The sequence below is a fragment of the Carcharhinus amblyrhynchos genome, chromosome 15 (genome assembly GCF_965287045.1).
Source record: "Carcharhinus amblyrhynchos chromosome 15, sCarAmb.v2.hapA, whole genome shotgun sequence".
In the NCBI taxonomy this organism is placed as follows: domain Eukaryota; kingdom Metazoa; phylum Chordata; class Chondrichthyes; order Carcharhiniformes; family Carcharhinidae; genus Carcharhinus; species Carcharhinus amblyrhynchos.
Window position 1 is genome coordinate 75210162 of NC_137338.1, and position 13021 is coordinate 75223182.

The following is a 13021-nucleotide window of genomic DNA, read 5'->3' on the forward strand; positions in this document are numbered from 1 at the left end:
AGGGAGGAGTTACATGATAAAGGGTAGACCAATTAAGAGTGTAGAAATGCAGAGGGACCTGGGAGTGCAAGTGCCCAAGTCTCTGAAGGTGGAAACCCAGGTGGAGAAGATTGCGAAGAAAGCTTACAGTATGCTAGCCTTTATAGGAAGGGGTATAGAGTATAAGAGCTGGCGTCTAATGCTACAGTTGTACAGAATGTTGGTTAGACCGCATTTGGAGTACTGCGTCCAGTTCTGGTCACCTTACTACCGGAAGGATGTGGAGACCCTGGAGACAGTGCAGAGGAGGTTTACCAGGATGCTGCCTGGTATGGAAGGACTGGGTTATGAGGAAAGATTGGGTAAACTGGGGCTCTTTTCCTTAGAAAGACAGAGATTAAGGGGGGATCTGATAGAGGTGTATAAAATAATGAAGGGTATAGATAGAGTAAACAGTGGCTGGCTTTTTCCTAGATTGGAGACAAATATCACGAGGGGTCATGAGCTAAGGGTGAGGGGGGAGAGGTGTAATTTGGATACTAGAGGGAGGTTTTTCTCACAAAGGGTCGTTGGGGTATGGAATGCACTACGAAGTAAGGTGGTGGAGGCAGGCACGCTGGACTTGTTTAAGGTTTACTTAGGCACATGAGTGAAACAGGGATGGAGGGTTATAGGAGATGGTTTTAAATAAAGGTCAGAGCCTCGGGACATTACTGGAAATCTGATGCTACATGTGTTGATGTTTTGTCTCTTTTACTCTGTAGGTGTGTCAGTCCACCTTGTCTAACGAGGGGCATGCACACGGTGGGTCGTGTATGGGCTGCTCTTGGATGTTTCGAGAGTGGCCTAGTACTTCGCGTCGTTGTGTGTGCTCAAAACTGGACCAGCAGATGGGCACCACAACAGCTCAGTGACTATCACTGCCAGCTGTGCAGATACATGTATTTGGGCCAGTGTCTGTGGGAGTTTGCGCATTCTGCCTGTGGTTGCGTGGGTTCCTCCGGGTGCTCCGGTTCCCTCCCACACCCCAAAGATGCGCTCTTAGGCTGATTTGGTGTAACAAATTGTCCCTAAATTATTCTCCCCTGAATCTGGTTTCCAATGGGGGTACCATAAGCATAGACACGGGTCAAGGGAGGTGTAGGAAAATGCTTTAAGATGGCGGCGTGGGCTTGTTGGGCCGAAGGGCCTGTTTCCCGTGCTGTGTTGTTCTTTGTTCTTGTTCCTCATAATATCATGAAAGCTTTAATCAAATTATCCCTTAACCATCTAAATTCTAGGGAATACAACCCTAGTTCGTGTAACCCCTCCTTGCAACTTAACCTTTTTCCAAACATTATTCTGGTAAATCTACACTGCATTCTTTACAAGGCCAGTATACCCTTCCAAAGGCTTGGTGCCGGGAAGAGCTCTCAAGACTTGGCTGTGGTCTTGTCTTGGGTGTGGTTTAGTCCTGGCTTTGCATGACTATTAGCCCCTTGCATACAAGCCCTCTAGATGTAAAGGCCAACATTCAACTTGCTCTCTTGTTTATTTTCTGTGCCTGTTGACATTTTCATGATCTATGTACCTAGATTCTTTGGAACTCTACTATTTCTGGCTTTTCACCATTTAGAACTCTTCTGTTTTTCCATGGTCCAAAGTGGGTGACCTCACCTTTGTTTACATTTAATAAGATTTCATTCATACAGTTGTCTATTCGCTTAATCCATTGATGTCTTCGTAATTTTATGCTTTCACTTGCACTGCTTACAATGTTGTCTACTTTTGTGTCATGTGCAAACTTAGATATGAGACTTTCTACTACATCATCAATCTTTAATGAATAGTTGAAGCCTTGACACATCCTCATGATATTTTTAATCATAGCTTTTCAATCAGAGAAACTGCCTATTATCCTGACTGATTTCACTTGGACAGCTTTGCAATCGGGTCGGTAATTTGCCTTAATTTCTAAGGGCTTTGACTTTAGCTAACAATCATTAATGAGGAACTTTACCAAATGGCTTCTGAAAGTCCATTTAAACAACATCCATGGACATTCCCTGTCCACTACTTTAGTCACCTCTTCAAAAAATTCAATTAGGTTCACCAAGCGTAATCTCCCCTTAATCAAACCATACTGGCTCTTGCTGGTGAACTGAAAAACTTTAAGGCTTTCAGTTAAGCTCCCCTTTAATGACAGGCTCTTATCAATTTTCTAACAATAAATGTTAAGCTGACTTCCCCCTTCCTTTCTTGAATAACAGAATGGCATGCATAAATTTTCAAATTAAAAGAATGGTTCCCAAGTCAAGGGAACTTTGGAAAGCCCCAGTTACCTTCGCCTGAAGATGTGTGATTTCTGATGCTTGCTATTATTTTGTTCCTTGGTCTCTGTCTTTAATGTAATGTTCTATGCTAATGATAGCCTATTATTATGATAATCAAGATGGCAACAGAGCAAGGCGACTTCTTGCAAGCTGTGTCCAGCATACCTTCTAATTCTATCTTTTACTCTTATTCTGTACTTCTAAAACTTTATTCTAACTCTTTTAAATCTGTAACAATGCCATACCCTAGTTATGACTGCAACACTACATCCTGCACTCTCTCTCCTTTCTTTTCCTACGTACGGTATGTTTTGTCTGTGTAGCAGGCAAGAAACAATACTTTTCACTATATGCTAATAGTCAAATCAATGCTATCCTTTTCACATAGCTGGATTTTTTCCCCTTACATCCATTGCCTACACTGTTTTCTTCACCTAGTTTTTCCTTCCCTCAACTACTCAATGCCCCATATTTTCATTCCTAAGTTTCACTCAGCAACTTCCAAAGATCCTCAGTACTTTCCTTGACTGGGACAAAGAATTGGATTAAAAAAGGAGAGGGTGGGAGTCAAGATGGAGGAGAGTTCATGATCCGAAGTTGTTGATCTTAATGCCAAGTCCATAAGTTTGTAAAGTGCCGAATCGGAACTTGAGGTGCTGGTCCTCAAGTTTGCATTGGGCTTCACTAAATCATTGCAGCAGGCTAAAGATGGACATGTGGGCATGAGAACAGGATGGTGAGTTGAAATGGCAACCAACAAGTCGTCAAGGTCAGGTTCGCAGACTAAGCGAAGATGTTCCACTAAGGGTCACCCAGTCTGCATTTACGCTCCCCAATGTGAAGAGATCCTATTAGGAGCAGCAACTACAAACCATATTGAAGGAGATGCAAGTTAAATCCCGCTTCATCTGAAAGGAGTGTTTAGAGGAGATGTTTAGGACCAGGAAACTGGAAATTGTCAGTATGACGTAGGGCATCATGAATTTCTGAATGTAGGTGGGAAGGAACTGGACAATGGGAGAGACAATTTAGTCAAAATGGAAAGAAGTTAGTTCTGTGGGGCAGGAACAGGCTGATTTGAGGGGTCTGTCCTGTTTGTGGATTTTAGGAAGGAGGTAGGAGTGGGCAGTGGGGGATTAGGGAATGTTAAAATTGGAAACTGTGTATGGAGTATCTCCAGAGGAGATGAGATCAGTGACAGTTCTGGAAACAGTAGCTTGATGTTTGGTGGTGGGGACATGGTGCAGTAGTAGGTAGGAAGAAGTGTCAGAGTTGACATTTGGCCTCTGCGAAGTAGTGGTCAGTATGCCAAATAACAGCAGCACCATCCTTGCCTGCAGATTGATAAAGTCAGGGTTGAACCTGAGTACAGAATGCAGAAAGTTCAGAAGGAGACAGGTTGGAGTGGGTGAGAGTAGCAGAGAAATCAGTCGATATCATGCCAACAATTCTCAACAAAGAGATCAAGAGCGAGGAGGAGGCTCGAGGGAGGGGTCCAGATAGAGCGAGAATACTCAGATGCTGGTTTTCCTGCATTTTCTGCTTTTATTTTGGGTTTCCAGCATCTGCAGTATATTGCTTTTATCACATCAACCTCCTCTCTTCGCTCGCCCCCCCTGCCATTCGACATTTAAAAGCGACAAGCAGAAGAGGAAATCTTCACTATTATGAGAATGGATCTAGTGGTGACGGAGTTTCGTTGCGTGGATAGATTGGAGAAAATAAGGTTCTGCTTAGTGGGGAAAAAAGGTTGAGAGGAGATTTGACAGAAATGTTCAAAATTAATGGCGGGGGTCCTAACAGTTTGGATCTAGAAACTTCCCATTGATGAAAGGGTTGAGAACCAGAAAACATTGATTTAAAGTGATTGGCAAATGAGCCAGTGGCAACAGGAGGAAAAACTCTTTTACTCTGGTTAGGATTTGGAATGCACTACCTGATTTGTGTGGTAGAGGAGTTTCATAAGGGAATGTGATAACTACCTGAAGAGAGATTTGCAGGGCTAATGGAAAGGACCAGAATGTGGGAATAACCAAGTTGCTCTAGCAGAAAGCTGGCACAGGCACAGTGGGCTGAATGGTCTCATTCAGTATTCTAACCAAATTGATTAGAACTGTTAGCCGCATTAAGTGATACTGAAGTAGTGAGCCTAATTTATTAATTAGGGTACCTTCTTGATATTGAACTGGACAAGTTTCGTAAGGATAATGCAAAAAGGTCCAACATTGCATTATAGAATAATATAAACCTTAGTGCAGAAAGAGGCCACTAGGCCCATCGAGTCTGCACCAACCAAAATTCCACCCAGGCCCTACCCCCACATATTTTGCGCTAATCCCTTTAACCTACACATCTCAGGACACTAAGTGGCAATTTTAGCATGGCCAATTGACCTAACCCGCATATCTTTGGACTGTGGGAGGAAACCGGAGCACCTGGAGGAAACCCACGCAGACACAAGGAGAACATGCAAACTCCACACAGACAGTGACCCAAGCTGGGAATCGAACCCAGGTCCCTGGAGCTGCAAGGCAGCAGTGCTAACAACTGTGCTACTGTGCCATCCATGTAATTATAATATGTAGCCGAACACACACACTATGTTTAATTGCGTTCAATCCCCATCATATATGGTGTTATGTGAGCTCAGTGGATTGAAACCTACTTTAACAAAACAGACCATGGTGTTCCTCAGTTGAGTGACTTATGCTCTTGTTATTTGTTTGTTAGGTATATCAAAGCAGGATCAGAGTTGACATGGGACTACAGATATTCAACAGGAAGCATACCTGAAGAAGAAATTCCATGTCTTTGTGGATCTGCTAATTGCAGAGACCGTATAGTGTGATACTTATATTGAGTTTCAAAATTCTTCATTGGGTTGTAAAATGCAGATATGATGTTCTAAATTCTTACCATCAAAGATATTTCTACTCACCAAGGACCAAAATGAGAATATAAACTCCTATAATCATAGAATCCCTCCAGTGCAGAAGGGAGGCCATTCAGCCTATTGAGTCTGCACTGACTCTCCAACAAAGCATCTTTCCCAGACCCACCCCTGCCCTATCCCTGTAACCCCACGCATTTACCCCACAAATCCCCCTAACCTACACATCTTGGGACATTATGGGGCAATTTAGCATAGCCAATCCACTGGATTGTGGGAGGAAACCAGAGCACCTGGAGAAAACCCATGTAGACACAAGGAAAACATGCAAACTCCACACAGTCACCAAATGTGAGATAGCAGTTCTAATCATGTGTCACCATGCAGCCCTAAATTTCATAAGGTTCTCTAAACCCCATTTTTGAATATGTAATTGAGTGGACGAATAGCAGTAAGCAGTTCTGTGCCTTAATGTTACGAGCTTTATTAACTTGTATTATAAACACTTCTTTTGCAATTTAAATGTTGAAATTACATGATTCAACAGATCTTGTCATTGTCATGAGACATTTGACTTTAGAGGTAGCACATGGAAAAGTAGAATTTTTATGTGGACTGAAGACACTGCTGGGTTGTTTACTCAGCCATACAATCGAAAAGGTCCAATACTTGTAACAATTTACCTGATCTGAGACTTTGGGGCATTACAATTGATCTCTCCTTTCTGGACAGCATAGAGGAAAGTTTGGGTGGTGTTCCTATGTGAATATTCTACAATGATTCATGCTGGAATATGTATGTGTGTGAATGTGGGTGAAAGTTGATTCCCCACCCCCTAAACTGCAGTCAAATAAGCACAAACTTGATTTGCAAAGAACATACAGCCCTTTGGGTGAGAAACGAAATGTCGTCTTCTGCATTTTTAATGCTCAGGAGAGGAGGACAGAAATGGGTAAATGATGAAATTGGTGAAACTGAATTAAATCCAAACAATTTATTCTTGAACTGATCGCAGAAGGCTGTAATGTAATTGAGGACAGATTCCAGAGAAGCACTGCTGTGGGTCCGTCCAACACCAGATGTTTTCTACAGTAACTTTGGTGTGTCTTGTATGAACTTGTCTGTCTACATGCACAGGAACAGTTTGAGGATTATGCACTGGTGCACTATTTTCGTTCAACATTCCTTTTGGTTTTGAGTCAACAGCCTGCAACGCAAGAAAGAAGGAGAAAAACTACAAAGCCCCATCTTGAAGTCACAGGTGCTCCTAATAGTGATTGCCATGTTTAGAGGATTTGCTTTAGAATTGGTTATAAGAACATAAGAACATAAGAAATAGGAGCAGGAGTAGGCCATCTAGCCCTTCGAGCCTGCCCCGCCATTCAATAAGATCATGGCTGATCTGTTGTGGCTCAGTTCCACTTTCCCGCCCTCTCCCCATAACCCTTAATCCCCTCTCTTATCAAGAACCCATCAACCCGCTTCTTAAAAATATTTAGCGAGGCAGCCTCCACCACTTCAACGGGCAGAGAATTCCAGAGATTCACCACCCTTTGAGTGAAGAAGTTCCTCCTCAACTCCGTTCTAAACCGCCTCCCCTTTATCTTGAGGCTGTGCCCCCTAGTCCTACTGTCTTTTTTGAGCGGGAAGAGTCTCTCCACCTCTATCCTATCCATCCCATTCATCATCTTATACGTCTCAATGAGATCTCCCCTCATTCTTCTAAACTCTAACGAGTACGAGCCTAGTTTATTCAGCCTCATAGCTCAATCCCCTCAACTCCGGTATCAGCCTAGTAAACCTCCTCTGCACTCCCTCCAGGGCCAAAATATCCTTGCGCAGGTGCGGCGCCCAAAACTGCACACAGTACTCCAGCTGCGGCCTCACCAATGCCCTATACAGCTGCAGCAAGACCTCCCTACTTTTATATTCAATCCCCCTCGCTATGAAGGCCAGCATCCCATTTGCCTTCCTGACCACCTGCTGCACCTGCAAGCTGGGTTTTTGCGACTCATGCACAAGGACCCCGAGGTCCCTCTGCACTGTCGCCTGCTGCAGTTTTTCGCCACGTAAGTAATAGTCCTTCCTACCATTCTTCCTACCAAAGTGGACCACCTCACACTTGCCAACATTAAATTCCATTTGCCATTTCCTGGCCCATTCGCCCAGCCTATCTAGATCCTTCTGCAGACTCTCCACACCCTCCGCACAATTTGCCTTTCCCCCAATCTTGGCGTCATCAGCAAATTTCGACACCCTGCACTCGGTTCCCTCCTCCAGATCATCTATATAAATGGTAAATAGCTGAGGCCCCAGCACCGACCCCTGGGGCACCCCACTAGTCACCAACCGCCAATCCGAATAACACCCATTGACCCCCACTCTCTGCCTCCTATTTGACAACCAATCCTCTATCCACGCTAACACCCTACCCCCAACTCCATGTCCCCTGACCTTCTGCAATAACCTCTTGTGAGGTACCTTGTCAAACGCCTTCTGAAAATCCAGAAAGACCACATCCACCGGCTCTCCTCTATCCACTGCCCTAGACACATCCTCATAGAACTCCAGTAAATTTGTCAGACACGACTTCCCTTTAATGAAACCGTGTTGCGTCCGCCCTATCAAGCAATTCCCTTCAAGATGCCTCGCAATTTCCTCCTTAATGACGGATTCTAACATTTTACCTACCACAGACGTTAAACTAACCAGCCTATAATTCCCCGCCTTTTGCCTGGCACCCTTCTTAAACAACGGCGTAACATTAGCCTTTTTCCAATCTTCCGGCACTTCCCCGGAATCCAGCGACGTCTGGAAAATAACCACCAAGGCATCCACTATCACCTCCGCCATTTCTTTCAGAACCCTCGGATGCATTCCATCCGGTCCTGGGGATTTGTCCACAATCAGCCCCTCCAGTCTGTCGAGCACCACCTCTCTAGTAACAGTAATGTCATTAAGACCCTCCATTCCTACCACCTTTCCATCGCTAACACCTGGCAAATTATTCACGTCCTCCTCCGTGAAGACAGAAACAAAAAAGTTATTCAAGACCTTAGCCATATCCCCATCCCCTACCACTAGCTCCCCTTTCTCATCCTCTAAAGGACCAACGTTCACCCTAGCCAGCCTCTTCCTTTTTATATATTTATAAAAACTCTTGCTATCCTTTTTTATATTAAGTGCTAGCCCAGCCTCATAGCTTCTCCTACCCTCCTTTATCAACTTCTTTATCAATCTTTGTTGACATTTAAACATTTCCCAATCCTCTTCTCGCCCACTACTCTTAGCTACTCTAAATTCCTCCGCTTTTAATTTAACACTTTCCTTCACCTCCTTCGTTATCCACGGCTTATTACCTCTCTTCCTACTGTCCTTTTTAACCATCGGAATAAATTTCTGCTGAGCACCAAGAAAGATCTCCTTAAAGATCCTCCACTGCTCCTCAGCAGACCTACCTTCCAACGTTATGTAAAGATTAATGGACAAAGACCAGTCTAAACAGGAATTGATATGTATATCTATCAAGTACAGCATTTTGAATGTTCAGTATGTAAATACTCCAATGAAGGGCTCACCAATTAAATATGTAAATGTGTCTTGTAAAAGTGGTGGTGGCTCATTTCTCATTGGGTGGTTCATTTACATAAACTAGACCAACAAGGATATCTTTGGTATATCCTTGGTATAAATTTAGATTTTACTTAAGCTGATTCTCAAAAATGATATATTCGAGTTGGCTCTTTGCTTTTCTATTTTATGACATTTATATAACTTGCTATTCTATTTCAAAATTGTTTTCTAATTCTCAGTTTTTGGAATCTGAATTAAGTGTCAGTTTGTTATGTATCATTTGTTTTTTAAGAAGTCTGATGTGTACTGGGTGTACAGTTTTGTTAGAGCACAAACCTCTGTCACTGACCAGACAGGTATCAGGAACAGGTGTGCACATGCCAGTCACCACATCAAACAGGAGAGTTAATAAGAGTTACTATGGAAATGACTTTCATTGGCTGAATGGCCTTTTCTCTTCCCTGGCTCATGCATTGTAAGTTGGGACCTGAAAGTAAGTAGTGATGAAGTGATAGCAAATTTGGATTTGGAAGTTTCCAACCTGGTAGTCCATCAACACTGCATGGTCTGTTTTTACCACCTCCTTAAAATCCACAACCAAGATGGTCCTCGTTGACCAATGGAACTCATTTCTTCCTATTTTGACTCCATTTTCTCTCTGTCTCTCTCTCTCCCCTTGTCCAGTACTTTCCCACCTGTATTCATGCAGCAATATTCATGAAGCGGGTCTCCAGCGGCTTCATCAATGTGCCATTTTAAGTGGAGATATATGCTATTGATTGGTGCAGAACACCATGCAGTCATAACTTCTCATGCTGAAGCATCCAATGTCCATGTGTGGTAAGATCTGGACAGCATTCAGACTGGGTAAGTAAGTGGCAAGCTGCATTCATGACCCAAAACTGCCAGGCACTGACCATCTCCAAAAAAGGAGAATTGAATCATCTCCCCATAGTCTTCAGTGGCATTACAATCACTGAATTTTCACTGTCAATATTCTGAGGGTTTGCCATTGAGCAGAAACTGAACTAGATCAGCCATATAAATACTGGGGCTGGAAGAGGAGGTCAGAGCCTGGGAATTCCGTGATGAGTAATAGAGCATCTACCCTCCCAAAGCCTGTTCCACCAACTACAAGGCACAAGCCAGGAGTGTGATGAACTACACTCCCCTTGCCTGAATGAGTGGAGCTACAGCAGATGTATGGGAACACCACAATCTCGAAGTTGCCCTCCAAGCTACTCACCATGCTGGTTTGGAAATATATCACCAATTCTGTGTCAAAATTGTGGAATGCCCTCCCTAACAGCACTGTGGATTTACCTGCACTCCTTGAGCTGCAGTAACTGAAGAAGTTGGGTCACCACTACCACCTGCAGGACAATTAAGGATGGGCATAAATGCTGTCTCAGCCAATGATGCCACGTCCCATGAATGAATAAATGCAAAGCTTCTCAAACCACTCAGGAGAGTTGGACAAGAGTCTTCCTTGAGAGTTCCCCCTCCTTAACTGCACTGAGCTGTCCACTTTATACCCTTTTTCTGGGTGTCCTTGGATGAGGCCCTTTTGACCTTTCAAGATTTACTTTATTTCAAAAAACCCTAGAAAAAGTTATTTGTCTAAGCCTTGAATTGAAAATCCTGTTTTCAATGCTATTCCTTACCTTCTAACCTTGATCATTCACTCTTCATCTTTTTCTGATGGTACCGTGAACTATTTTCACTGTTGAGTTGCATTTCTCCCAGAAACATCCCATACCTGGCCTTCAAAAATAATTTGCAGAAGTTTAATTAAATTGTATGTCGTATCACCAGCCAAAACTGTTCAAGGTCTACTGAACTGCCTCCAATGGCAAACCAGTATATCTATTCTAATTCCTTACCAGGCAGTTGAACCATGGTGATGTTCACTCAAACATCTTCTATTTGGTTCCACACAAATGTATTTCAATGGGCGTGGTTAAATGAAAAGTTTTATAGTATTATTTGTTCTAAATATTTACTAGCCTATTCACTCTCATCTGACCTCAGGTGCTTGTGTTACAGCTGTCATCACCTTAAAAAAAAACTCATCTAACATGAAGTTTCCAGAAAAAACAAAACTTGCGGGACTAACCTCGTCTTTACGTATTTCAAGCTGCGTATATATCTAAGCATATTGCTAATTTCAACAATACCTTGAAAAAGATTTTACAAGTTGTTTTCCCAAAGGAAGACGAATAAAGTTTAAAGTTTATTTATTAGTCATAAGTAGGCTTACATTAACACTGCAATGAAGTTACTGTGAAAATCCCCTAGTAGCCACACTCCTGCCTTGTTTGGTTACACTGAAGCTGTCTTGAGCTGTTTTCAGGGATGGCATGAACTTTTATGTTCTGTAAAGATATCCTACAATTCCCAGTATTCCCTTGTGGCATAGGCCTTTGTCCCTTCTTCACTTCATTTGGCAGATTTCAGAAACATCATTCTAGGAATCAAGTCTGCTGACCGAACAAGGTCCGCAGAGCAAAGGTCTTGCTTGCTGCTCCACATATGTGAGGCTTGAACTGTGTCCTGATGCCGTGGTGAGAAGCTGTCAAACATCTAATCATATTGAGATAGTCACAACTGAGTTGGGCTGAATATGTAAGCAAAATGTCTAACAATTGCATACCAAAGTGAATCATCTGTGAAGGGCTTGAGTGTGGGATGGATTCTCATGGCAGTTAAAGGTGTAAGATGCAGCAAATCTCTCACTTGGATGAACAGCATAGGATGCACGGACATTATACTAAACCTGATACAACGTGGCCAATTTCAAGTGGAACAACAGACATTTTAAAGACAGTATTATTTTAAAAGGTTACGTTCAAGCAAAATGGCGAGACATCAGAATATGCAACACCGCTAGACCATCCAAAGATGTGCAGGTTAGGTTGATTGGCCATGCTAAGAAATTGCCCCTTAGTGTCCAGGGATGCGTACGTTAGAGGGATTAGTGGGTATAATATGTCGGGATATTGGGGTAGGGTCTGGGTGGGATTGTGTTCGGTGCAAACTTGATGGGCCGAAGGGCCTCTTTCTGCACTGTAGGGTTCTATGATTCTATGATCCAAGGAGTGAACAAAAAGAGCCATGAGTCGTGGCAAAGCTATCTGACAAAATTATGCAGTGGGGTGTCAGTAGCCCTGACCAACTACAAGAGAGACAATGGAAATGGTACAGAGTCTTACCCCAGCTATGTAGAATAATGCCTCCACTAATGGGAAAACATTTATCAGTTCCAGGAAACCATTTTGGGACACTTGGCAGCCCATCAGATACCTCCTAAAACGGTTTGCGCTCTTAGTCGTTGAAACTGATCAAATCAATTTCATCCTGTAAGCACTTTGCACCCCATTGTTTTGAAACTGACCAATGGAAGAAGTCAGCCAATTTGATTAAGGAACTGCCTTTTAAAAAAAAATCAAACTCTGGCCAAGAGGACACAAGGAGGAGAGGTGATTGACCTTTCAGCAGCTAACTGGGAAAGGAGTTCTGTGAAGTTTGGGGCAGGAGAGTTGTGAAGTCAGGAAGGAGTAAATTCAGGTGTCCAGCCAGACAACTACTTTGCGGCAGAGGAAAGAGCAAGGAAGATCCAGCAGCAGGGACTTTTTGTTTTTTTAAAACAATCCAAGGAGTGGTGAGTATATTCTCTCAGCCTTCAGAAATTCCCCAATTAGGTAAAAGTTTCTTCTCGTTTTTGTGTAATGCTAAGAATTTATGTTGTGCTGTTAGAATTTTCCTTCCATAGCATATTATTGTAATGTCTGTGTTTTACTGACTGAGTTTGGTTGGGGTTATTCTTGTATAAATTATTTTTAAATTAACTTTGACTTGTCTCTCTCTGTCTTTCATTGTCCATCTTGGTGAGTCACTAAAAATCCAGAACTCTTACAGAACTGTAAAGGGGCCAAGCACTTCAAAACTGCTCATCTCAAGGGGGTCCACTGGTCAGTAATAAACAGTAGTCTCTTTCTCTCGTGAAGCTGCCCAATGTGGCACTTCTGGGTTGTATTTTAGTATCTACAAGGAAGAGACTTGCACAGTCGTAGGTGGCAGCCAGGGTAACTCGTGTGCCATAAGGGCTCAGTGATCAGGAATAAACAGCGAGTCTTTTTCTCTCTCTCTCTTGCGAAGCTGTCCTAGCGTGACATTTCCTGGTTGTGATTGAACACCGGCCGGAGAAAAACACCCACAGTTAACAGTGGCATCCAAGACCAGTCTGTGTGGAGAGTCAAAGGACCTT

General features: G+C 43.0%; 1 protein-coding gene across 1 annotated transcript in view; it reads left to right on the forward strand.

Moving 5' to 3' along the window:
* LOC145352889 (uncharacterized) overlaps window positions 1-13021 on the forward strand; it is a 140424-nt gene that overhangs the window by 74026 nt on the left and 53377 nt on the right. Inside the window, exons 22-23 of the mRNA XM_080203190.1 lie at window positions 5022-5133; window positions 6319-6442. Of these exons, the coding sequence (XP_080059316.1) occupies window positions 5022-5133; window positions 6319-6442 (236 nt within the window). The remainder of the gene's footprint in view (window positions 1-5021; window positions 5134-6318; window positions 6443-13021) is intronic.